The sequence below is a fragment of the Nomia melanderi genome, chromosome 2 (assembly GCF_051020985.1).
Source record: "Nomia melanderi isolate GNS246 chromosome 2, iyNomMela1, whole genome shotgun sequence".
NCBI lineage: Eukaryota > Metazoa > Arthropoda > Insecta > Hymenoptera > Halictidae > Nomia > Nomia melanderi.
This window is the reverse complement of record NC_135000.1, coordinates 4,852,717-4,879,115: the sequence shown is the minus strand read 5'-3', so window position 1 is coordinate 4,879,115 and position 26,399 is coordinate 4,852,717. Positions and strand designations below refer to the sequence as shown.

The 26,399-nt window shown below is 36.1% G+C and overlaps 2 protein-coding genes and 1 long non-coding RNA gene across 7 annotated transcripts in view; 2 read left to right on the top strand and 1 right to left on the bottom strand.

Moving 5' to 3' along the window:
• Window positions 1-392: 392 nt before the first annotated feature.
• On the bottom strand, window positions 393-23,439 carry LOC116425898 (uncharacterized). Its single transcript, XR_004234795.2, has 3 exons — window positions 23,313-23,439; window positions 1,076-1,165; window positions 393-504 (listed from the first exon to the last, which is right to left on the bottom strand). It is a non-coding gene; the product is annotated as an uncharacterized LOC116425898 (long non-coding RNA).
• Window positions 4,563-20,126, top strand: LOC116425897 (pancreatic triacylglycerol lipase). 3 transcript variants are annotated; one of them, XM_031974177.2, is made up of 8 exons: window positions 4,567-4,950; window positions 8,509-8,743; window positions 10,425-10,696; window positions 12,068-12,338; window positions 15,705-15,944; window positions 17,032-17,265; window positions 17,897-18,224; window positions 19,305-20,126. In XM_031974177.2, the coding sequence occupies exons 2-8, from the start codon at window positions 8,578-8,580 to the stop codon at window positions 19,408-19,410; spliced, it is 1,617 nt and encodes a 538-aa protein (XP_031830037.1). In that variant the 5' UTR covers window positions 4,567-4,950; window positions 8,509-8,577; the 3' UTR covers window positions 19,411-20,126. The 3 variants fall into 3 exon arrangements, with proteins under 3 accessions (XP_076221091.1, XP_031830037.1, XP_031830038.1); XM_031974178.2 differs by lacking the exon at window positions 4,567-4,950 and adding an exon at window positions 6,806-7,142; XM_076364976.1 differs by lacking the exon at window positions 8,509-8,743 and having other exon boundaries at window positions 4,563-4,950.
• Window positions 20,283-26,399, top strand: part of LOC116426010 (pancreatic triacylglycerol lipase) — a 44,560-nt gene continuing 38,443 nt past the window's right edge. For all 3 annotated transcript variants that reach the window (XM_031974433.2, XM_031974430.2, XM_031974431.2), the window contains exon 1: window positions 20,283-25,717. In XM_031974433.2, coding sequence (XP_031830293.1) covers window positions 25,716-25,717 — 2 coding nt within the window. In that variant the 5' untranslated portion in view covers window positions 20,283-25,715. The remainder of the gene's footprint in view (window positions 25,718-26,399) is intronic.

Here is a 26,399-nt window from a genome sequence, read left to right as displayed (position 1 = left end):
TTACAAATTGCATAATTCAATTTTCATCATTACAATTTCTTCTTTTTTTTATTCAATTCTTATGGAATTTATGTTGAGATCATTATTAATTTAATTTTCAAAAGTTTTGAAGAGCAAATAAGGAATTGAAAAAATTGAATGTTGTTTGTCGTGTGACTGGTCCTGTTGGTTGACATTACAGGGGTAAACCCCCGAAAAAAAGGCCAGTGCCAAGGACATGCTCTCCTAGTCAGTGTCACCGTTGTACTTCCCTTTGGTGTCGGGCAACGATTCCATTTAAGGGCAACAGGAGCGCCTGACGTAATCGTTGCGTTACTTTTACCCTCTAGGGACGTTTCACAAAGGGCCGAGTTCACAGGATGTTAGAAGAGGATCGTAAGTATATTAGGGACGAGCGTGTGGTCAGTGCTCGGTGGTGGTCCCTACCAATAGGGACTCGGAGCAATGGCTGTTACCAAAATATGGCGCTCATACGTAGCCAACGTTTCCCGTTCAAGCATCAGTCTGAAAAACATTACATTTTATATTAGGGTACAAATTATTTTACATTGAACCCCTGAAATTGTATTTTCTATGAGTTAATAATGAACGATCATTAAGCATCTAAAACACAATTTATTTATTTTCTTAAATTTACTAAGAAGAAAATTCATTTTTCTTATTTGAAATGGTAACTTTATTTTTCAATGGAATATTGACTTTTTATTTATGGTTGTTTAACACTAGAACTACCAAGCACTTAAACCGTCTTTCGAAAATGTCTTTATAAAAGCTATATATTTGAATTTATTGACATTTCAATTGGTTTATTCTTCAGTTTAGGTATTACCAAATCAGCTTCTTTAATCATTTCTTAAAGAAGTATCTGTACGTTTGCAGTCATTCTAAAAGAAGAAATTAGGAGTTGGTCATTTTGACCAGGTCGTTCTAGTGTTAGATAGTTTTGAACTATTCTATTATTGAATGATTACAGGAAGATTCCGAAGAAATTATCGAGGCAAATGAGGTAATAGTTGCCTTTTTTTAATAGATTTTACGAGGTGCTCCTTTGAGAGTGTCCCCTAAGGATACTAACCGGATGTGAGGAAGTAGTTTTCACTGTTTTCACGGTCCAAAGAGTCAGAGTACATCTGCACTCTGGTAGCTTCGACATTTTCATGTTTCCCTGTTGAAAAATCGTGTTCACTTTGAACTACTCTTCTTTTTTCTTCTAGTGCGAGCGACACACATGCATAGGTTAAAGCTTCCAAACTATTTGTACTCCATTTCTCGCAATTTCTTACGTTTTCTAATAATAAAGTCTGAAAACTTTACATCCTCCTCCGAACAGGATTTTAAATTTCGATTTTTCTAAAATGTACGTTATTCGAGGATTGATTGATTTTAATAGGAGTAATTTTATATATGTAAGTGTGACCAGCGACACCTGTGACAAGCGGTTCCCGACATCAGACGGACACGTGTCGGTACCCGGAATAGGAACGTAGAAAGTGGAAGAAGATGTAGGAACGTCGTGAGGGAGGTTACGTTTCGCGAAGGATAGTACCGTAGGGAAACGAAAATTTAGATACACTTCATATTGTTCATTCCAAAGCACACTGAATATTTATATTTTTATACAAAGATTTTCAGTATTCCTCAGTTTTCAGTTAGAAATATAATCTTGACTTTTCTTTTATTCGTTGCAAATAGGAAAAGGGATTATTTAGATATCTTAACAATTTCTTATTAATTACATATTTGTCTATTTTGTATCCTACAGGAAGTAAATTCCTTGATTGCATACTTCATTAAGAGAACCATATTCAAAGTACAATTGTCAGATTCATTATATTACATGGAACTCTATTACTGATTAGATGACTTGAAACTTTGTAATAAGAGTCGTAGGTCAAGGCGGTATCTAGAAGTTCTCACTGATAACGTACTCCGGCTTCTGTGAAATTCGGTTATTTAATACTCGTGAAAAATGATAAGTTATGGAATGGAAAGAGCAGATAGGGCTCGGAAATAAGTTTCTCCTAGCTGTTTCAACATCAATCATTCAAATGATCTAAACAACAAAATTTAAAGCAAACGAAACTAAAACATGAATATTAACAATAATACGTATTTTATTAACATAGATCAATTTTGAATTACAAAATAATTGCAAACAATTATTATTTTGTAATTTCTTAGTATCGGTGACCTAGGGTGCTGTGATCAATAATCATTGAAATCCAGAAAGTTAATTTTTTCCAACAAGGGACTTTGCAAGTTGGCCCAGCGGCAAGTTGTCTCTGAACAGGTCCGCCATTTTGATTCTGCAGGGATATCCGCAGGATACCGTGGCACGAATACGCGCGTAAGTGAATGGGGATTCGATAGGGCAATGTAACAGGGTAGCAGGGGTTAGAAGGAGTGTCTCAAGGGTCCTGAAGGCCCCTTCGGCATCGAACGAAGCGGGATCAGCTTGTCCGCCATTTTCCTGCAAGCCCAACGCACGCCCGCATTACCAGCAGCTCCGCAATCGCATTAACATTGTCATTTACACGCGCAACAATTGTTAACTGCGTGCACTTAATATTGTGTGTCGCTCATAATTTATTCAAATACGTATACACTAATTCTGACCGACATTGGAAAATTTTTAATCAATATGAAAAAAAAAGTTTATTGATTTTTCAATATATTTTTTATCTTCATTAACATGGTAACATTAATAGTAACATTTATAATGATACCAGTATCAACAAAGTCGTTAATAGAATGCATTGCAAATATAAAAAGATAGATGAGAAATGAAAAATTGTAGGATTATAAATAATATTGTATTAATAAAATATAAAAAAGTGAAATAATAGAAATATATGGAAGTGGAAACTAAAATCGAAGGAGGTAAGATGAGGAAGAGTAATGTTTGACAAATAATCATTTTTATTAAACCCACCCCTGTATTATTATAAAAAGTACTTGATAATTATTAATTACTACTAATTTCATAGGAAATCAATCTCCATTTCATTTCGAGTACTATAGTCTTTAATAGAATACCCTGAATCGTACTCTTCCTCAGAAAAAACTTCCCTTCTAGCTTTAGGGGTGGTTGTATGGTGTCACCCGACGTCCTGTCACCACGTGACAGGGGTGTCATTCATACTTTTCACGGCAATCACGATGCAACACTCATACGGTCCGAGTATCAAGATCCCAGGACAGTCGAGGAGCTGTCCCGAGTGCGTTTAGGGTGATTTTGCAACATCCCCTGAGCAAACACGAGACACATCTTAGGGGTGTCCTCAATCAGGAACGTATCAGGCTAGAGGAGGAAATTTTTTCACGGGGTTGAAACGATAGGGGATGCTGGTGGCAATGTTCTCGGTTTACCAGGGTTAACTGCACTAGAACGAACCCCCATTGTGCCTCCTATTGATCCAGGACACTGCTTCGAGCCACACGCACGTCGATCGATCGCCGTACACGTGTATGCGTTCATACAGAACTGGTGGAAACACACCTTTACCGTAGACTTGTGAACCTACCCTGGTGACACATGCATAGAGTTTGCTCACCCTTGTATTGGTGATCGAGTGAGTAGCATTAAGGCGTGACTACATGTAGATTATAGATCATTCGTTGAATTAGATATATATTGATTGTACATGTTTGTTTGCTTGTATGCTTGTTGAAGAAAAGTTGATGGTTAAAATGGAAATGGTTTTTGGAAAGTAGTTTTGAAGGCTTTTTAGTAACGGTGCCATTTTTTGACCCTTTGGTATGAAGTATACATTACTCATTTAATCAGTTTTCATAATTTACTTTAATCTGATTGGTGAAGGTTATTTGATTTAAAGATTAATTGCTTTTTCTAATTTTCTTATTCTTAGATAGAGCTCGTTCTATTATCACTATTAATTACTTCCCCATAACGTAATATAATTTCAAAAAGATCACCTACTATAATCACTTACTTATTCATTTCTTATAATTTACTTTAATTGATTGGCGATAACCATTTGATCATGAAGGTTAATTATTTTTTTCTAATTTTTCTAATTTTCGTATTCTATAATAATTGTTCTATTATTACTGTTAATCGCTTTCCCATAACATATCATAATTTCAAAGAGATCACCCAATCTACAATACTATAGATTACTCACTTAACCACTTTTTAAAATTTCATTACATTTAATTGGTGATAATCGTTTAATCATAAACACTAATTGCCTTTTCTAATTTCCTTATTCTTCTATTATCACTATCACTCTCTCATGACACAATATAATTCCAACAACCGTCCCTAACTTCCAATTTCATTCCAACCCTTCGTTTACCCCTGAATTTTCCCAGCAAACAACCTTCAAGTTCCATTTGCAAGAAACCGCAATAAAAACTGAACGAAACAAGCAGGCCACATACAGTCGGGTCTTTGATCGCTGCTAATTGGCCGCGAATTGGCACAAAGAAAAAGGGGACGAAGGTTCGAGGAAAGAACGAGCGAGAACGCCGGGCAAGAAAAGGGCCTTTCCTGCACATGTGGCCGGTCCGGTTCCGCGGCGGTGCCATTCTTTATTTAGCGCGGCTCGGGACAGGGTCCGTCTGGCTCCCCGTGACTTCGTCGTAACGAGAACAACAGAGAAAACGTGGAAACGAAGTGGGGCCGAACGCGTGATAAAGCAGGCCAGACGAGAGCCATCGGCGCTCTTGAGTGATTAGTGCGCGGTGGTTGCTCGATCGGTGAACCCACGATCGGGGGACCCTGACTTTGAGCCCTCGAAACGTTCCTCGGCTCGCTGGCAACGTAACCGTTGCGAAAGGATAGTTTCTCGACGAAAGGAAACGTGGGGAAACGATTTTTCTGGTGTTTCTTAGTGCTCGTAGGATAACAATTGGAGTTGTTTACAGTGTCCAGGGTGTTGATACTCTTGAATCGTGCATGGATGTTTCTTTATGTTTCTGTAATAGGTGAGTCACTGGGTAGTTAAGAGATATTTCGCAATATTGCGACAGACATGGGGGGTATCAGTGATTTATGGGATGATGTCGATATGGGGATGATGAGATGGGAGGCTCTTCTTGAAGTTGCAATTGTTTTGCACGACACGAGATTAATGGGGTTTAATAGTTTTTTATGGATTGATGGATCTGCAGGAATTATTTTAAGGAATAATTAGTAATTGGGTCTGATTTGAAATTAAAATTGTTTTGTATGATGCAAGATTAATGAGATTTAATATTTGTATGGATTGATGGATCTTCAGGAATTATTTCGAGAAATGATTAATAATAGTTAACTAAGCTAGATTTGTTACAATGGGAAGAAGAATCTTTAAGTCTCTCTATACATTAATTCAAAATATGTTTTAATACTTTCAATATTCTTATTTTTTCATACAATGTTGAGACTACTTCTTTCACAACAACCTTGCACTATCGAACGTTTCATAAACTAATTAAACCACAACCGAATCACCAATACACTGGTGCAAGATAAGAAACAGTAAACATTGTGAAGCGATTTTAACCTATTCCTGCATTTTTAAATCTTTATTAAGAGAGACGTAGCTCGTGCCATTTACGTGATTGACCCTTAAAATTGTCGCATAACATACTAAAACAACCACTAATAACGAAACAGCAATTAAAATCCATAATTATACTAGTTTCTTCAAAAAATCTGCATCTCAAATCATCAACTCTTCACTTAAAAACTCAATATTCTAAGAAACTGACTACGCAGAACTCTTAAGTCTTTGGACTCGAGAGGTGACTCTCGCAACTTGACTCGATACAGAAAAATTATAAGGTTATATATAATACGAATCTTTGTATAATACGCCAATACATGGAATACTGAAATAAAACAGCTTTGCTCCTTGATTTATGTACATTTTTTCATTAGTCTGCTTCAGAGAATATTTCATCAGAAAGCGTTGAATATTTCCAGCGAAAAACTTCCGAGTGCAAAGGTTTAAACATTGTTTGTTTACAAGTTCGAGGCAGTTCGAGAAATTTATTGTTTACCATTGAGCTTACGGAACGCGTCAATTTGACGCGCATTGAATTTCATAAATATTATTGACTAAGTTCATATCAATTTTAATCGATGCAGTTGCGCAAATATATGTTTTAATTGTCCGTTTTTAAGTTCCTAATTTCTACGATTTAAATGAACATCAACTTTGATAGTATAAATTTTATAATAAACCTAGTGTGAACAGTAGACTACCGAGCATTTAATATAATTAACGTAATTCCTATAAGAATAGTAACGATAGATTATCTTCAGTTTCTTCAGACATTCGTTACAGTATTCTAGTGAAACTATTTATTTTGCAGATTATTTCGAATATTCAGTGCTTTTGAGTATTAATCACTGCAAAACAAGAAACATTTATTACCATTCGTACGTAATTCCCATAAAAATGGTAACAATAAATTGTGTTCAGATTCTTCAGACATTCATCAAAGTATTCAAGTGAAATTATTTATTTTCAAAATCATTTCACATATCCAGTGCTCTTGAGATATAAATAATTGCAAGACAAGAAAACTGAAAACAGTCATTTTCATTAACACTACCAAGCATTTAATATAATTCATACGTAATCCTTATAAAAATGGTAACAATAGATAATTTTCAGTTTCTTCAGACATTCATTATAGTATTCAAGTGAAACTATTTATTTTCAAAATCGTTTCACATATTCAGTGCTTTCGAGACATAAATAACTGCGAAACAAGAAGACCGAAACCAGTCATTGCGTCTGTTACGGTAGTTCTAGCGTCAAAAAATCATTCCTCTCGTTGGTGGAAGGATTAGAAACGTCTTTACCGCGAATTAACTCCACTTGAGCGACTCTTGACCGCAGATACCAACCGCGACGTTTGAATTTTTCGTTTATTTCGAGCATCGTTTGCTCCGCCGATTCAAGCTATCGCCATTTACGTCAATCGATTCTTTTTTTCGATCGTATTTACCACGCGCGTCTACTATCGGTGCGCATACTAGGGATCGAGGATCATCAACGGAGAACCGCAGTCAAATAAGAAACCGAAGAAACGCTTCCTGTCCTGTTACTGGACCACTGACGCAACGATCGACCTTTTCTTACCATCCCAAAGGGACCATTCTGAAGACGATAGTGTCCACGAGGGTACCATTAACCCCTTGCCTTCTAATAACATGTGAAACTCGTAGTGAAGATTTTTAACAGAATTTAACAAATATATTGAAGTAAAACAATAAAACATGGTGAAAATGCAAAGTTTGGAATATGTCCATAATTCTTGTTCTTTTCAATTAATTATTAATAACAAAGTAGATGTATCGATCATAATTGAAAAAGAAATCATAGGGCAACGGGTTACCATTGAAACTATCAGATAGAAAAAGAAGATATCTATATTTCACAGAAAATTCCATTAATTCACTATTTTTTCAAAAGTGGACTACTTTAAAAAACATGGTTCATATATTGGACTGATACAAAAGTTTTAATTTTTTTTTATAAGAAATAAAAAGAAGAGTTCTTCAAATATTCTTACTGACTTATATATAATTTCCATTGGTTTTTAATTTCATTTATTCCATTACTGTGAAAACGTTGTAATTTCGAAAAGAAAAATGAACCCGGTGATATTTTTAATTGCTCCAAAAAAACGTCAAAATTTTTTTATCGATACAATTTAGCTTTCTCCGTGGAAGGTTTCGGATATTTTTAAAAAATTCTCGCCCGCGACGGTTTAAACGCCGTAAAAACGAAATCGACGTGAAACGTTATAATCAACAACGTCGCGGCATTTTTCCGCGACAATTAATTAAAATACCCGTTTATTGCCCGTGGGACGCGTATTTCACGCGTTTTTATCGCGGATAAACGTGTAAAATGAGCACTGACGAAAGTCGAAGTTGAATTAAAGAGAAATTTGATTACTGCGAGGTTTATAGGATCATTTCATAGCAGTTTAATTACGTTTTGTACATTGTTTCGATGGTATTCCAGCGTTTTATGGAGAAAAAGTAACGGTTTGTCGGCTCGCTGAAAGTAAGAGCGAAACTTAATACCTACTTTGCGGCTGGAAGTGTCGTCTGCGGAAATTGCATCAACGTTGCTTAATTTAACTGTTATTTATCTATTTACAAACTTTCGAAATATATTAAAATTCTTGCAGTATACGTTAGAATTGAAATATTGCGAATGATTTTAGCAGAAATAAACTAAATACGTAACTGATTATTAGATTCTAGATAAATTAAACGAAGTTTGATAATTACTGTAGAATTTTCATTGAATCTGATATTCTTTAAACTGTTATTTATCTATTTAAGAATTTTCGAAATATATTAAAATCTATTACTATATAATATAACTGAAATATTGCGAATAATTTTAGCAGAAATTAGTAAAATACGTAACTAATTATTAGATTCTAGAACTAGATTCTGAATTGAACGAAATTTGTTGATTAATGTAAAATTTTCGTTGAATCTGATATTCTTTATCATTTCCAATTGATCAGAGATCGTTCCATCGTACGAATTTAAAGGAGTACAAATTTTTGGGCGCAACGCAGAGGAACTCGCACAAAATGATCCTGAACGAGGCGTTGCTACTATTAGCGTCCACCGCGAACGTGATAGTTTCATTGCCAGGAAACTCAAGTTCGAAGGATATCGACAGTAACTTCACGAAGGAGTACGTGACAACGACCTTGTCACCGGAAGAAGAGGAAAATGAGTTCGATTTCCTGGACAGTGAGTTCTTTTTTCTTTTGCTTTCGAATGGACTTTCTCGAAACTTTCTTCCGAGCGAACTTTGAATTCTTTCTTCAAACTGAGTCTCTTGAATGTTTTTAATATGAGTTTAAAAAACATTACTTTGGGAAATATGAAATCTATTATAACAGATTGCCGAATAATTGAAAAAATGATTCGTAATTTTTAAATGGAACTTACAGTATTAAGCCAAATTTAATTTGCTGATAATTGTAGTAGTGCAATTTAATTGGATGACTATTGCAGATGAATTTTAAATTTTTTCTGAGACTATATCTTCTTTGTAGTTTTAATACAAATTGTACAAACATTATACCAGAAAATATAAAATCTATTATAATAAATCACTAGATGATTAAAAATAAAATAATACCTTTAAATTTATAAATAGCACAGTATTTAGACAAATTTAATTTACTAATAGCTATAGTACTGAATTCAATTGCATGACTGTCGTGGATTAACTTCAAATTCTTTCGTGAAGCAATATCTTGTATATATTTTTACTACAAATTGAAAAAACATGAGAGAAAATGAAATCTATTATAATAAATCACTAGATGATCAAAAATAAAGTAATACCTTTAAATTTATAACTGGCACAGTACTTAGACAAATTTAATTTACTAACAGTTATAGTGGTGCAGTTTGATTGGATTACTGTAGACGAGAGATGAATTGAAAAATTGGAATTTGTTGATCAGCGTGATCCAATTATGTATCAGTCTCGACGGGACATCGCGGTGTATCATTATTTACAGTAGATCGATGCTCGAACAACGCGCAACGAATTGCCATGCCGGCCAGGGGTTATCTGACACGTTAATGTTATCTCTGCAGACGGTATTCTATCAGTTCCTCGAACGCCGCGCCCAGTGTTTTGTCTTTGTGTTGGATTTACGATTAACCGTGGCGAAGGTCGGGCGCACGTGACCGGCAATTCGGTGCACGTTCCAACGTTTCCCTTTATCCCGCGCGGTTGATAGTGTTGCATTCAATTTGGATCGCATGAATGGACGAACCGTCGCGATAACACTTGTTTCGCGATTAGTAGATTCCAAAAATCATCGGAGATAAAAATAACAGAAATTTGAATAAACTTCGAGTTATTTGAAAAAGAGAAATTTAAATTAGTTGAATGATAGATTGAATATTAAAGTGTTTAGAAGTTAAAGCTGTGAACTCTTGGGAATTCGAATGATAAATATTAAGATTTGAATGTTCAATATTTTATTTTGTCAACAGTTGTTTAAAAGGGTTCAATTTTATTGAATATTAGATTTGAATTTTTAAATATTTGAAAATTGAAACTGAGAATTCTTCAGAATTCGAATGATAAATATTAAGATTTGAATGTTCAATATTTATTTCGTCGATAGTTGTTTAAAAAGATTCAAATTTATTGAATAGTAAATCAAATTTAAAAACTTTTCAATCAAATCGAAGTTTAAACATAAAAATTTGAATATTCATTCAATTTAAATCAGCAGGGTTTTAATATTTTCAAAATTGTTTACATTTCTTATAAATATAATTTCTTATTCTTCCCATTATCTGATTTCCTTTTACTAAAGACTACTTTATTTACAGAATATTTTAGAACTCCGGTTAGATTTGTCTATTTAAAGCGTCAGTGGAACTTTTGCTGAATTTTTCTCAGGTTGGTACATGTGGCGATGCTTCGAACCGTACGGCTGTTTTTATATCGGTCCACCTTGGTCAGGCGAGAACCGGCCAGTGTCCACGTTCCCCGCCAGACCGGACAGCATCAACCCTCGTTACTTGCTGTACACAAGGGAGAACCAGGGTCAGCCGAACGAGTTAAAGATCGACAAACGCGAAACTATACGAAAGGCGGCCATTCGAAAGAAGAACAATCTTTACCTCATCATTCATGGCTTTCTAGACAACGGCGATAAGTCCTGGGTCCTGGTACTTCATCAATTTTTATTAAAATTCGACTTAATTCGTATAAAAAGCAATGAAAAATGATCGTTAGCTCCTACAGTAACTTCTAACAAATTTATTCCACCCGATTTACCCAAAAACATTGAAAATTCCTAATCGGAATCTCTGCAGATCCTTTTTAGACACTATAATGATGTCTTTCAGAGTTTTAGAATATAAAACGAAGATAAATACAGTATTGCCTCTGTATTAGTTCTCTGCTTGAGACCTTCTAAATCAGTATAAACGACCATAGACATGATTTAACACTGTCCCGAAAATTTATAACGTTTTGTTACAAAGGAATAAATCTTACTATAACAAAATATTAGAAATTTTCGTGACAGTATTGAATCGTGTCTATGGTCCTTTATGCTGATATAGTAAATATAGTAATCAAAGTATTTAGTGATACAAGAAGCTACATAATAGTGTAATATGAGTATTGTCATACCAAAATATTAATAATTTTATTATAGGAATATTTAGCCATTATTATAAGGAATAAATCTTACTATAACAAAAGGCTAAATGTTCCTATAATAAAATTATTAATATTTTGGTATCATAGTACTCATATTATACTATTATCTAGCTTCTTGTGTCACTAAATATTTTGATTCAATATCAATTCTCCTATTGTAATTATTTTCAAGCAATTTGGAAGCTCCGGTAATTTTATTATAGGAATATTTAGCCTTTTGTTATAGTAAGAATTATGCCTTTATAATAAAGGCTAAATATTCCTATAATAAAATTATTAATATTTTGGTATCACAGTACTTATATTACACTATTATCTAGCTTCTTGTGTCACTAAATATTTTGATTCAATATCAATTCTCTTATTGTAATTATTTTCAAGCAATTCGGAAGCTCCAGTCACCGTAGCCAACATGTGAACCATCGTTCCCTTGGTTAATTATTTACCAACTCGTTTTTCACTCGTCTAATAGCATGTCTCTCTTCGCCTATCCCCTAAATGTACCACTGATGAAGCTACCGCCGAGGTCAACGAAGTAAATCGAGGGAACCCTGCACATAAAAGCGAAATAATAGAGCAGATAGAACGTTTCCTCTTCGTAGTCCGCCGATTAAAACCTTCCAGATAACCGCGGCGCATAATCAGGGAAACGTGATTATAGAGAGGCAATACTGCACTTTGCATCGAAAGAAAGTAGCCACCACTGAACGTAACTGATTTATATCTTAAACGTCGTAAAAGTTACGAAAGTGCATTAAGAGTTCCCCCGGTAACTTTTACCGCAGCGCGATCGGGAACGAATCGTTTCAATTATTTCTCGATATCGATTTTTATTTATACGCTTTTATTTATATTAAACAATTCCTTCACAGAGGACAATGAAGGAGCTGTTGTTGAGAGAAAATTGCGACGTGGTCGTTGTCAATTGGATCGGTGGCGCTGGGCCACCTTACACGCAAGCTGTTGCCAACACGAGGCTAGTCGGTTCCATGACAGCTCGTTTGGTGTCACAATTGGTCGAATTCGGTGGAATTAACCCTGCCAAGATACACTGCATCGGTCACAGTCTAGGCGCACACACCTGTGGCTACGTTGGTTACTTCTTGAGGCACACTTATGGGATTCAGCTTGGAAGAATCACAGGTGAGTCGATTACAATTGTTGTTACCTAATAGATTGTTGTACAGGAATAAATATAATAAACTATAAGTAGAACAAAGGTAATATTCTCAAGTGGAAATGTATCTTAAGTAGCAAGCTTTTCTATGTTAAATTAAGGAGAATTTTAATGGTAAAATTAGCTGCATAATGACGTAGCAGATTCAATTTCCTGCAATTTAAGTATATTAATCTATCAAGAGCAATCAGGCTAATGACTTTTTCAAGCAGACAGAAATAAGGAATAAAATTCCTTTGAAGTTTCACTTTTTGACGAGATGGCAGGTAAATATTGGCTCGGCAAATCGCACGTGTGCTCTTGGCTTAACAATTCTACTTGTCGTGTATATAATTAACACGTACTTGATGAATATTTAAATTCAACTTCCTCGGGAACGAGACTCTGAGTAAACAAATTTTGTTTTCTTTCTTTTTCGCTGAGTTTTAAGTGTAAAATGTGTCTCTAGACAGTATTATGGTAATGAGACGCCTCGAGGAAGTGATTAAATAATTGAATTAATTTATAATTCCGCTGGATCTTGCGACCACCTATCGCGCCGAATAAAATTGGTTCCGCCAGCGGCCAGAATCGCCCGGAAACGTACGAAGATAGCCGATCGAATCAGAAAAGATCAGGGGAACAGTTGAAGGAAGGAGAGACACCGCCGAAAAATCGTGTCGGCCATCTTGTTCGTCGCCGCGCTCCGCGGCGTGCGTCTGTATAAACGTGGGAGATCTTAAAACCCAACAAACGTTTTCTTCGTTCCAAATTTCAATAAAAAATTCTCCATCTCCCTAAAACACTACGATAACATTCGAAAACTGAACTCAACGAAATTAACATAAATACTAACTTCAATTTTAAAGTTATCTATCTCAAAAAAGAAAAATGACAAAATAACAATTACATAAACTCAAATTTTCACTACAAAACGTACACTACATAGATTCATAATTTTTTAGAATCTATTACCGTTTAACTGCCTAAAAATCCAATTTAATAATTATCCATACATCTTCGGATTCTAATTATCAGAAATATTGTAAGAAAAATATTAACGTTAATACAAAGTAATTTTTCCGTGACGAATATAATAGAATCCATTGTGTTTTTGACGTTTCATACAATTTTTCCCGAATAAATGTATGGAAATCTGTAAAATAGTTAAGAAGTCTTCTCAATTTCTGATCAATCTATTGGCGCTACGCGATCGGGCCAATACGATTGGCCGAGTCGTTGTTACGTAAGCTATCGATCCCATCGGGAATTACCAGGACACCAGGAGCCAGCGAAAGCTCGTCGGGCGTAAGGGAAAAATGGTGGTTGGCGAGGCAGGGTGAGATCAGGGTGATTAGAGACCTCCTACAGGGCTTGCCTTGGTTGGCAACGCGAAACGATCGGTCCCTTGACTTCTGGGTGGGCAGGTTTATTGACTGACAAGGGAACGAGCCCTGCAACGACGCCCTTAAACCCGCCCGAAGACAAGATCCGGTAAACAACTGGAATAAGGGAACACGAGACACTAAGAAGTGGCAAGAGAGCCCATGGCGCCTCTGTTGGTAGGGCCAGACGGGATAAGTCAGTGTGTGATAACGTCAGTTTGTAGGTTTGACGGGTAGATAGGTGAGGGTGGATTATATTATTGAATCATTTGTTTAGAATGGTTAATTTTTTTAAATTGAATGTAGGAGAATTTGGTGGAATTAAATATTAGGTGAAGAATTTCAATTTAACTTTAGAATCTGATAGTAGAATTTGAGAATGGTTGGAAGATAGGGGTAGTTATTTTATATTGTTTGAGATTCGTTCATTTGATAATTGTGTTATTAATAGACGTGAAAATTTAATTAGTTAATGGAATAACCTGAATATAGATTTCGAAAGGTAATTATTTTAATAATTCGAATTTATGTAATTGAACCGTTTGTTTAAAATGATTAATTTATTAAAATAGAAGAATTCGAATGTAGAATTTGCGAATGGTTGCATAATGTAAAAATCTGGTTAATTAATTGGATAACCTAAGTATAAATTTCAAAAGTGAATTATGCCAATAATCTAGGCTTATGTAAACAAAAATGGACACCTATGAATTAATGAACAACCCCTTAGACGTCAAAATAAATTAGCAGAATAAACACACTTCAGTTATTGTCTAATAATTTTTGTATATTGCCATTAGCTTTTCAATCCAGATTCTTTCTAGATCCTTAGTTTAATACTTCTCCATTATCTGGAAATAGGAGTTTTTGATTGAATAAGTGCACAGTTATTGGAACAGCGTACCGAAGAAAACGATTGGTCACGCCTCCATAAAGAAGTTATTAAAGAAGCTATCGATTCATTTCCTGTCCCACCAGGAAAACAAATCCGCGTCGCTCGTTCCCGCGGGAGAATGTAAAAGTCCTGTCACGAGTGCTGTAACGATCGCTTTCCTTTCGGCCTTTTAATTTATCATCTCGCCAGACCGAAAAACGACTTCCGCTTTTGCGCAATGTAGGTGTAACGGGCGCGCTTCGGGGACATGTGGTAATTCTTACGTGATGATTGTGTGATATGAGTGTAACCTGATCAGGGGAAAAAAAGAAATTTAATTGGCACCACGGACCAACGAAAATCTAGGAATCCAGAAACACTCCATCTGATCAATTAGAATTCTAAACATGTGTTACTTCATTATCCGTTTCAAATGTAAAACTTTTTGATTCAATTTGAAATATTATTTACCATTTACATTATTATTGTATTATATTACTTTTTACGAAAATCAGATTGCAGATTCTTCTCGTTTATCATTTGAATTATAATATTATTAAGAATTTAATGTATTAAAATAGAAGTTTATTACTTGTTTCGAAGTTCCTAAAATTATACCATAGAAAAATCGTCAAGCAAACTTTTTGATTCAATTTTGAATATTATTTACCATTTACCTTTTTATTCTGTTACATCGCTTTCTAAAAAGATTAAACTACAAATTTTTCTCGTTTATAGTCTAAATTATAATATTATTAAGAATCTAATCTACACTTGTTCCCAAGTTCCTAAAATTTCCCCACAAAAATTCAAAATTACACAAACACTCTTCCTTTAATTATAAATTTCAAGAAGAATGCGTTAACAAAATAAGGTGCCTTTGTCTGCGACGTCCCTAGGTGTTAATTAGATTAAAATACTCGTTAACGTAGCCTGGGAATCTGTGGGGAAAGTTATTATTCCAATGTCTCGATCGGTTTCTTAAAAGGAAACGGAGCACGAAAGGTCCTTAAAAAGCGTCGAAAAATGAATGAACCACGTTGCAGCAACGTGGTCTCAGCGAATCTTCTCACGTTCCGTTTCCATGTCAAAAGGCCTCGATCCCGCCGAGCCGCATTTCAGCAACACGTCGACTATGGTGAGGCTAGATCCGTCGGACGCGACATTCGTCACGGCCATTCATACCGATTCCAATCCGTTTATCAGCGGCGGCCTTGGTATCACCCAACCTGTCGCGCATATCGATTTCTATCCGAGCGGTGGTCGCAATCAGCCTGGCTGCAACGAGGGTGTCATCGGTTCCATCACCTTGGAACGTGGGAGCTTGTTTCATGGTAAGACGTTCGAATGTTACATTTTGTGTTTTGGGGAGTTTTTGGAAGGTTACTTTATTTTGCAATGTGATGAACTATGTGATGAACTGTATGATTAATTGGGCCTATGTTTTGAGTATTTAAGGATTAAATGAACTATTTAAATATTGAGGTGTTTAACTACTTAATTGTACAATTGTTTGAATAGTTAGATATTTAATAATAAATTCGACTTTTCAACTGTTTAATTATTCAACTATTCAATCATTCACGTGTCCAATTACTCAACAACTTAAATATTCTCTTATTTTAGTATTCAACTATTCAATTATTCAACTACTTAAATATTTAACTATTCAACTATTCAATTGCTCAATTACTTAAATATTTAACTATTCAACTATTCAATTGCTCAACTACTCAATTATTCAACTATTTGACTATTCAAGCACTCAACCATTCAGTTAACTATTGAACTACAATACTTCACCAATCGACTAATCAAGTATTCAATTACTCGATTATTCAACCAAAAAAATACTCAGCCACCAAACTATTCAACTATTTAACCATTGAACTATTTAACTACTCAACTATCCAACTATCAATAGTCTTCTCTTCTCTTCTAAATTATTACAAATGAAGTAATCCCAACGATTCAAAATTATAAAACAAATTATAAGAAGGCTGAAGGGATCAAACTAAACATATAAATAACGTTAAAAGAATATATTTCAGTAAAGCTTTACTTTATAAATTCAAAACAAGAAAGAAACTGATTTAGCGTTCAGTTTAACACGTTGCTTGCCACGGTGGTCACCGATGACCGGAACTTCAAAATTGCTTATATACAATTACAATAAGGAAACTGATCTCAAATAAAAATACTGAGTAACACAATCAGCTAGATGACAGTGTAACACGTGTACTGTGATACCAAGTCATTAATAATTATTTCTAATACAATTTGCCTTTGTTATGAAAGAATACGTATTGTTACACTTCGAAATTCTCGTGGCAATCAACGTGTCAACAGCCATATTGTCGGCGATAAAGCCAGAACACGCGGCGATCGATTAGAAAATTCAATTTCCTCTTTTCCATGTAGGAATCAAGAGACTCCTCAACTGCAATCACATTCGCAGTTACGAGTACTTCATAGAAAGCATCAATACAGCTTGCCCGTTTCTGGCGGTCCCTTGCTCATCCTGGGATAAGTTCAAGGAAGGCAGGTGCTTCGACTGCGTGAACCAATACTGTCCGAGGTTCGGATTGGACGCTCAACCAGGAAACTATCATGCCTCTGTCTACCTGATGGTCGGATCGGATAAGCCATTCTGCAGTTAGTGTCAGGTGTACCGGCATGAGTAATACACTGTTCTCTCGAAAATTGAATATTCCTTAACCGGCCTCGTGCCATCACGCGCCATTTTCATTCTGAGTGGCGCGAAAGTGTACTCAATTTAAACGCAATTGCCGCGTATTGAGAGCACAGTGATTCACTTCGTTGCAATAATTGCATTCGATATTCAAAAAGAAATATGTTAAAAAGTTTTATAGTTTCTACTTTTATATAATGTTATCATTGAATAATAATTTTTATGATTAGTGGGACACGGTGATTATAAAATTTATATTGATTTATTAATTTATTTATGATTCAATTAATATTCATATTAGAAAGAAATATATTAAAAAGTTTTTATAATTCGTACTCCAATATAATGTTATTCTTGAAATAATAATTTTTATGATCAGTGGGGCACAGTGATTATAAAATTAGTATTGATTCATTAACAATCTGATTTATTCATTTATTTATGATTCACTTAATATTTAATCTTGAATATCAAACTGTTCGCAATTTTATTTTATATTTCATTGAATATTCTAGAATGATTGAGATTTACATTATTTTCTTTTCATATAATGTTCAACGAATGTATTAACGATTGAAACAACAATGATTTCAGAGGGACATTACAAAGTGACGCTTAATATCTCGAAAACGAATGAAAGCCTGGCCCACGGTGGTGAAGTGGGGATCTTCGTGATCCGAGTGATCGGAGAGAATGGAAAGATGACAGAGAAGATGCAGCTGAGCTCTTACACGAAATATTACGAGCCAGGTAGCACTCATACTGTAGTGTTAGCCGGCGACGTGGTCGGTAAACCGGAAACGGTCGAGATATTGTGGAAATACGAGCCTTCCGTGTTCAATCCGCTCACGTGGCGTCTTCTGCACACTCCGCGAGTCTACATCGATTCGTTGACCGTGGAAAGTCTGGAATTCTCGCATGGGTAACTGTCTTTAATCTTCTACACTCCATTCTGTTCAATTTTGATGTCTCATTGAATACATTTGGGAATTTTAATCTATATTAATATTCTTTTGGCATTTAAGTGTGGGGCAATTGCTAAGTTGTACTATGTTAGTGAAATAACAATTATATGACAGTCACAATTATGTTAATTCTTAAAATGTATTATTGAAAGTTGCTTTATGGTGTCTTTAAAAGATTAATCTATAAACATTTCTGGAAAAATGGATTTTACAGATTTTAAAAAATTTAATAATTTTAACCATTTTCTATTTTGTATTACAGTCACAATATCTACAATCACTATATCTTCATAAAAATAACTTCTCTCGAATATCAAAAGAACGGTAAATCAACGAACTACGCTCATGAAATATTAATTAAAAAATCTGAGAATTTTATTCCTTATTATCATTCTTTTACGATTTGATTGTGGGGCAATTGCTACGTGAAATAACTATTTAACAGCCACTACTGTATTGATTCTTGAAATTTATAATTGAAAGTTCCTTTATAGTATCTCTAAAATATAAATCAATGAAAATTTCTCAAAAAAGACAAATTTCAAAGATTTTAACAAATTTACCTTCTTCTGAGATTCGATCGGATGAAATATAGATACTTCTCATTCTACATTATAATAATATTTACAATCACTGTATCCTCTTAAAAATAACTTCTCTCGAATATAAAAAAGAAGAACGGTAAATCAACAAACTACGCCGATGAAATATTAATTAATCGATTTCAATGACGAGTGGCATAAAATTCCAGCAAGTATGTTTACTTCCTGGAAGTTCCGCTGAATATCAATATGCAAAAACGGACTTCCGCAAAAACCGAGCGTCGGCTCGTCAGAAATACGCGATGCTAAGTACCGGGCATGTTAATACCACTTCCGATCACGTCGAAATGTTAATAGCACTCTCGGCGGAGAGACAGGGCCGGTCATAGTTGGTAATTTACCCGGCGCGTGTCCCGCTTGTCAATAACTGTTGACACGGTCCCTGTATCACGGCTCACGAGAGATGTAACATGGTTGCTCGTTGATTTGTTCTAGGATCAAAGTGTGCCCGGACTCGAGCAAAACCTTAATGGCCAACGAGGTGAAGGTGCTAACATCAAAGAACTGCTTGGCCGACGATACGAACCTCGTTTCCATATGAGTGATCGAAGGCGTAATTAATTGCAACTTTTATTCGCTGATGATCAACTCATTGCGGTCGAATTAGATTTCACGTTCGAAATCGAAAGCTGCAGATGAATCGTTCCATTGTTCAAACAAGGAGAAATCGATATGCTGTGTGTTCTTGTTCTCTAGTACTCGAGGCTACGACGCATTTTCACTGTTCCAGAGTTCGTAGAAGTTTGAACAACGCTCGTCCGCAAAGGGTTAATCGAATAACTTAGTCGTTTGTCTTCGTTGCGTTTCAAGTATTTGGGACATGGTACACGTACAAAGTTTCTGGATCTCCGGTACCGAGCAAAAGTGACCGACGATGGTGTAATTTTAAGGGAACGAAGACGGTGCAGGCTCGTTACAGCATTAGTCGCTGATGCATACTATATATTACGTGTTAAGAAACTATTGTTCGAAGGATACTTCCCCACCACTTTCGCTTTTAGACGTAACCTTCGCTCGCCTAATAAGCCAACGCGTCGAACGGTCTACTTAAAGTGTGTAAATACCTTACGAGAACGTTGAAATGGAATCGTTGTGCAGTTGGCTGTTGGAGTGGAAGTCGTGACCTTGGATGGACGTTTCATTTTGATATTAAGTCGACGGAGTAGGTGAAGAACGAATTACCGGTACAATTTTCTCGTTGTTACCTTTGTATCAGCTGATTTTAGATAAATATATTGTGTTTTTTTTTAAATATTACACGGTGTTTTCGTGGTGACGATTGAATTGTTTGATATGGTTTGTGGAAGTTGTAGCAAGTGTGGCCTAAACAAACTGGCTCAACAGACTCCATTTTTCTGTTTAAGAGAAGTACTAGGTAGTATTTAACAGTGTCGATGTTTAAGCAACAATTTATATTGTTCGTAGTATCTCAGTTTCTTTGATAACACGTTAATATCTTCTCATCGATATTATCCAATATATTATCATCTTCAGAGCAGTAGAACATTCAAATACATATCTGATCAATTACGAAGACTACTTTTGAGTAGTCCTGTATATTTAGAAGACGCATAACACTTTCCTTTCCTTGAGAACACAAAAATTTCTTTTTAACCTCATTATCTGTAAGAATATTAACTTCAAAGTAGTAGTATACTGAAATATACATCACATCAACAACGAAGACTCTACTTTTGAGTTGTCCTCTATAATTAGAAGACGCCTAACATTTCAGTTTCTCTTCAACCTCATTATCCAAGGCATCATTAACTTCCAATGAATCATACATTCTAATATGTATCTTATCGCCTCCAGTAATTCCAATTTTGAAATCTTCTGTATAATGTGAAGAAAACCCTAACACATTTATCTCTTTACAACTCCATCATTATCCAAGGCATCATTAACTTCCAATTAATAACACATTCAAGTATAAATTTTATCACCTCCAGTGACTCCACCTTTGAATACTCCCGTATAATTTGAAGAAGAGCCTAATATATCTATTCCTTGCAACTCCATCATTATCGAAACTACCATCAATTTCCAATCAATAACACATTCAACTAACACTCCATTTACGGTACGAGTCAATTTGATTCATATTAGATTTTATAAACATTATTTTCCAAATGTTTGGATCAATTTTGATTGATTCAATTACGCGATTATGGTTCCTAACAATAAATTTTTAAACGTTCAATTCCCTAGATCTAAACGGACGAACATCAATGTTTCCGGGAACAATAGAAATTGTTGTAATTTCTATAGTTCATTAATTTTAACACTAGGTTTACGGAACGCGTCAAACTGACGCATATTGGATTTTAGAAATATTATTTTGTAAATGTTCACGCCGATTTTGATTGATGCGATCACACTGACATGTACCCCAATTGCCTACTATCAAATCTCCAGTTTCCACAATCTAAATAAACGAGCATCAATTCTTTTAGGGATAATAGAATGAAGTGTACAATAAATATGTGTAAACCTAGTGTTAATAAATAATTAAAATAAACTGTACAACAAATGTTCGTACATCTAGTGCCAAGCGTCCCATCAAGCGACACCGCATTTGAACAGTCCTGTACACCTGGAGAACGGAACAACTCCGGATCTGCTCCGTATACAATAGACACACATCCTCTATCTCCGATGGTCCGCTTCTCTGTGGCAGAGCCGAACGACCATAAATTACTGGGCTGCCGATCCGCGTCCAGTGATTTACCGTCGGCGTATGAAAGCGGACGCCAAGGTGAAAGAAGCACGCGTGCATAATGACAGTGAAAGGGAAGGTGGCTTCGCTATCGGTCGTCGCGAGCGAAACCGTCCGCGTCCGTCCGTCCGTCCGTCGCGCCCGCCATTGCTCGCTTCCTCAGCGAGCAGTTCGGTCCGCGACGAGGACAGACTGCGGAAAATGTGCATACACATATTCCGATTCGCGATAGGTCGCGTTTTTCCGGGCGAGGAAATTACCGCCGCCAGCCGGCTCGTAATTGCGAGCGGCTGCTTTCGATGTAACTGAGTTACGGGCAGACGTCCCCCGGCCTTTCTGGTCGATGCCACGGGAATGAAAGTGAGCATTTCCACGTTCTGACGTCGCGCCACGTGGGAACGAGAGTCGGGCGCATAATGGGGAACACGCGACGGCGAAAACAGTCGCATTTTTACTTCCTCGTGAACTGAAAGCCCCGGGACGCGCTGATGCCTTTTGCCGCGGACTATTGTTCATTCAGGATACGACGGTATTGAGGATTCTGATGATGGGATCTGGACATTTTCAACAAAGGTAGTCTGGGATTGAGATGAAGGTGGCCTGAGTGGTTTGAAGATTGAGATTTGAGATTTGAGATTGGAGGCTTTGGAGGTTTGGAGATTTGTGAGAAACTGTTGGAAATTTGAGTTAAACTTGGGGCTAAGGTAGCTGAGGATTGAGATAAATGTGGTCTGAGTGTTTTAAAGGGTGAGATTTGGTTAGAAGCTTTGGAGATTTGAGGACAACTTAAGTGGAAGGTAGCTGAAGGCTAAGTTGAGGCCTAGATGCTTTGGGGAATGAGATTTGGACAAAATTGTTGGAAATTTGGGGGAAATTTGATTCAAACTTGAGTCTAAGGTAGGTGAGGGTTAAGATAAATGTCGTTTGAGTGTTTTAAAGGGTGAGATTTGGTTAGAAGCTTTGAAAATTTGAGAAAAATTTTGACTATAGGTAGTTTAGGGTTAAATTGAGGTTTAGATGTTTTGGAACATGAGATTTGGTCAAGATTTTTGGAAATTTGAGAGAAATTTGATTCAAACTTGGGTCTAAGGTAGCTGAGGATTCAGATAAATGTGGTCTGAGTGTTTTAAAGGGTGAGATTTAAGTAGAAGCTTTAAAGATTTGAGGCCTCTTGAAATTTGATCAGAATTATTGGAAATTTGAAGGAAATCTGATTCAAATTTGGATCAGAGGCAGCTTAGGATTGAGATACATGTGGCCTAGGTATTTTGAGGGCTAAGATTTTGTTAGAACTTGAAGATTTGAAGGAAATTTAGGTCAAAGATAACTTAGAACTAAGCTAAATAGAGCCTAGGTGCTTCTAAGGTAGAAAATTGGTCAATTTTTGCAAATTTGATTCCATCTTAAACCCAATAATGTCTAGTCTACACCTAACCCTTACCTAGCTAACATTAAAGTAACCTATATCCAATCAAAGTTAATATCTTCAAAAATCCATAACATTAGAGACACTAATCAAGCACTAGACTATCACCAATACTCTATAGTATCCTAAATCCAATATTCAGTACATCTACTATCAACACTAACGTGACTAGTACCTATCCCATTGCCCAACAAACAAATAAAGAAAACAACAAATTTCTTCCGTCAAATTCAAAAACAGTCTCTTCTTCAAGGCAACATTTTCGAAAGCCACATTAATATTAATTACGATAACATACCTGGAAAATTGGGTCGAGGTGCGAGCAGTTTCGCAAAACGAAGGCCACACGGTGTTTGCTTTCAAAATTAAGACCAAACCTTTGCCACGGTTCTTTTTTCGCGGGACTAACGCCCATCGATCCTCGACGAAAGTAAACTACAGAAGAAGGAGTGCTTAAGCGAGAGATGCAGCGAGAAAGTGAGAGAGAGAGAGAAAGAGAGAGAGAGAGAGAGAGAGAGAGAGAGAGAGAGAGAGAGAGAGAGAGAGAGAGAGAGAGAGAAAGATAGAAAAAAAGAAACAACACACGGAAAATACTCGCACGATGACGTAACGGTGCTGTGTGTGCAGAGATAATATTTCGGACTTATTACGTGAACGCGCCGGGAGAAAGTCCACTATTCCGACCGATTTTATACAATTCGATTATTAGGTTGTAACACAAGTAACTTGGATCGCGGGCATTACACGAACGCATTCTAATTCGAGGAATTTATTTATTACCAATTCCGAGCGCGTTTAATTGAAAACAAGAAACCGCCTGTAACACGCAGCGCCGTCACGTCGCTGCATCGTGAAACTAATAATAAAGAAATGGTAAAAAAATTGGACAAACGTAGCGCATAATTCCCGTTTCAACGCGATAATCGTTCGAGCTGGCCGATAATTCGATTGTGAAGGAAAGAGATGGAGAAAAAACGATCGTAAACCGTAGCGACGAAGTTCTCTGTTCGGAAACGACCCCGAAAGAATTTCCTGATTGCGATCTGCCGTGGAAAAACGAATAGGAAAATCGTTTGTTGCGAAAACTGCGGCGTATGGATCGGCATTTCTTTGTGCTGTTTGCGAAAGGGAATGTAAAACCGTTCCTCGAAACTTACTGCTTTCTCGAGAGCTGCGGAATCATTGGAATCGATGAATTTTAACGTGATATTTCAGTTGTTGAGGTTATGTTACGTTATTTGGTGGGCGGAGCTTGGCAATGGCGGTAATCGTTAACCAATGAGGTGATGTGGAATTGTAGATGTTGCTTATTAATGTGTGATTAGTGGTGAGTAGAGTGAGTATATGAGAGGAAGCTTCAACTCATACCTTTTAACATGTTTACTATCAGTGTCACATATTTGTGACGGCCGCAATCCTATATTTTATATAAAGAAAATGAAATTAATCCTATAGATATAGTTAGTTAAAGTTACAACTTACGAAATTACATTTAGGGATTTAATCATTCGTTTTAGCTTCGCTTGTTCCAATAGTTTGTTTAGAAGATTTACTGAATTGAATAAAATATTATAATTCAGAGGATCGCCACTGATACGGCTACTTTTTCATTAATAATTTATTGGAAAAAGAGAAAACTTCTAAGCATATATTATGCCTATATTTCCTTTTAAATATAATAGTTGATTACAGAAGAATTGTATTTACTTTGAATTCAAATGAACTGAGAAATATGTATATTTGTTGAATCATGTTGAAAATCTTCACCACGAGTCTCACTCGTCGTTGTAGGAAAAGGGGTTAAATTCTCTTTGAAATCTTCACCACGAGTCTGACACGATATTGCAGGGCAAGGGGTTGATTTCGACAATGATATTTCTATTTTAACCCCTCAGCGTACTATTTACTTTCGTTACTAAGCTCGTGTAATATTTTACTATTAACAATTTGAAAGAAATACAACAAAATTTTCCATTCTACTTCAGGTGGAAATTTCATTTGAAGATAATACATTGATAATAGCAAAATAGTTGTTTGCTTTGACCCGTGGGTAATGAACAACATTGATTCTTGTTAAATTAGTTTAGAAATCTTCATCACGAGTCTCACTGGTCATTGTACGGCAAGGGGTTAATATTTCTGTCCTATTCTATAAGTGCAAAGGGTTAATGAAGAGGTCTAAAAATCTGTCAGTCCCATCGTACGTGTAAAACCCACCCCGCCACATTCCGGCCGAGTGAAAACACCTCTTACGAAATCGGCCCCCGTAAGGGTCAAAGAAAAGCCGACCTGGCCAGAACCGTTCGTATTGTGCCAGGCCAGTTAGTCCGATCGCAGTGGGGGTAAGCCAGGTAGGGAGGATAAGATTTCGGTCCCAGGTAGAATGTTCATCGCGTACCGTGTTCAGTCGAGCCTCGGCCTCTCACCGTGTCGCATCTTGTTCAACCGACGTCCCTATCCTCTCGCGGTCGCGCGCTTTTCTCGAAGAGTTTTCCGAGCCGGTCAACTGTCGAGGAGATTCTGTGATCCGGACGTGTGATGTGATACGCTGCTCGGTTCGATTGTGAGAGAGGACTTTCTTTTCACGGGATCGTTCTTTCTTTTTATTCTCGAAACGGGATCGCAATTTCGACTGGCACGCGAGAATGAGTGACCGAACGAGGGCGACGTGAGGCCGTGACATGAAAGAGAGATTTCGAAAATGTGAGTAACGGCACGTGCGCCGTGCGATGTCTATTCGTGCTCGTTGACTTCGGGGATAATTGTTTATCGATGTTGGTTGTGGATCTTGTTATTGTTCTGGAGGGGGTTGGAGGATTGAGAATAGTTTTGACTGGAGCGGATCGCTGGTTGATTGTTGGGTATTTTGTTTGTAAGTTTCTGTTTTATGTTTTTCGGGTGATCGTGGGAGAGTTGTTGTTCGTTGAAATGGGAATTGGACCGAGATGGAGACGGGATTGAGGTAGGAATTGGAATGAGATGTTGGGGACCTTGATGTTGAAGTAGGAATTGAAGTGGAATGTTGAATACAACATTCGAATTGAAGTAGGGATTGCAATAAAATATTAAATGAAACGTTGAAATTCAAGTAGCAATTGAAATGAAATGTTGAAGATGTTGGAATTGAAGTGGAAATTGAAATGAAATGTTGAAAACATTGGAATTGAAGTTGAAATTGAAATAAAATATTGAATAAGATATTGGAATTGAAATGGAAATTGAAATAAAATATTGAATAAAACATTGAAATAGAAATAAATCATTGTCACAATTAATATTATAAATACATGGTTATTTTTATTTTGCTAATACTTCAAATTAAGTGATAGTCTTCTAATATTAACCTTATGTTCTTTTAATGTTGCATTATTGTTTTAATGAATGC

Coding starts and splice junctions, on each gene's coding strand:
- LOC116425897 (XM_031974177.2), top strand. CDS start 8,578: ATGATCCTGAACGAGGCGTTGCTACTATTAGCGTCCACCGCGAACGTG. Junction 12,339..15,704: donor TCAGCTTGGAAGAATCACAG/GTGAGTCGATTA, acceptor CCATGTCAAAAG/GCCTCGATCCCGCCGAGCCG. Junction 15,945..17,031: donor ACGTGGGAGCTTGTTTCATG/GTAAGACGTTCG, acceptor TTTTCCATGTAG/GAATCAAGAGACTCCTCAAC.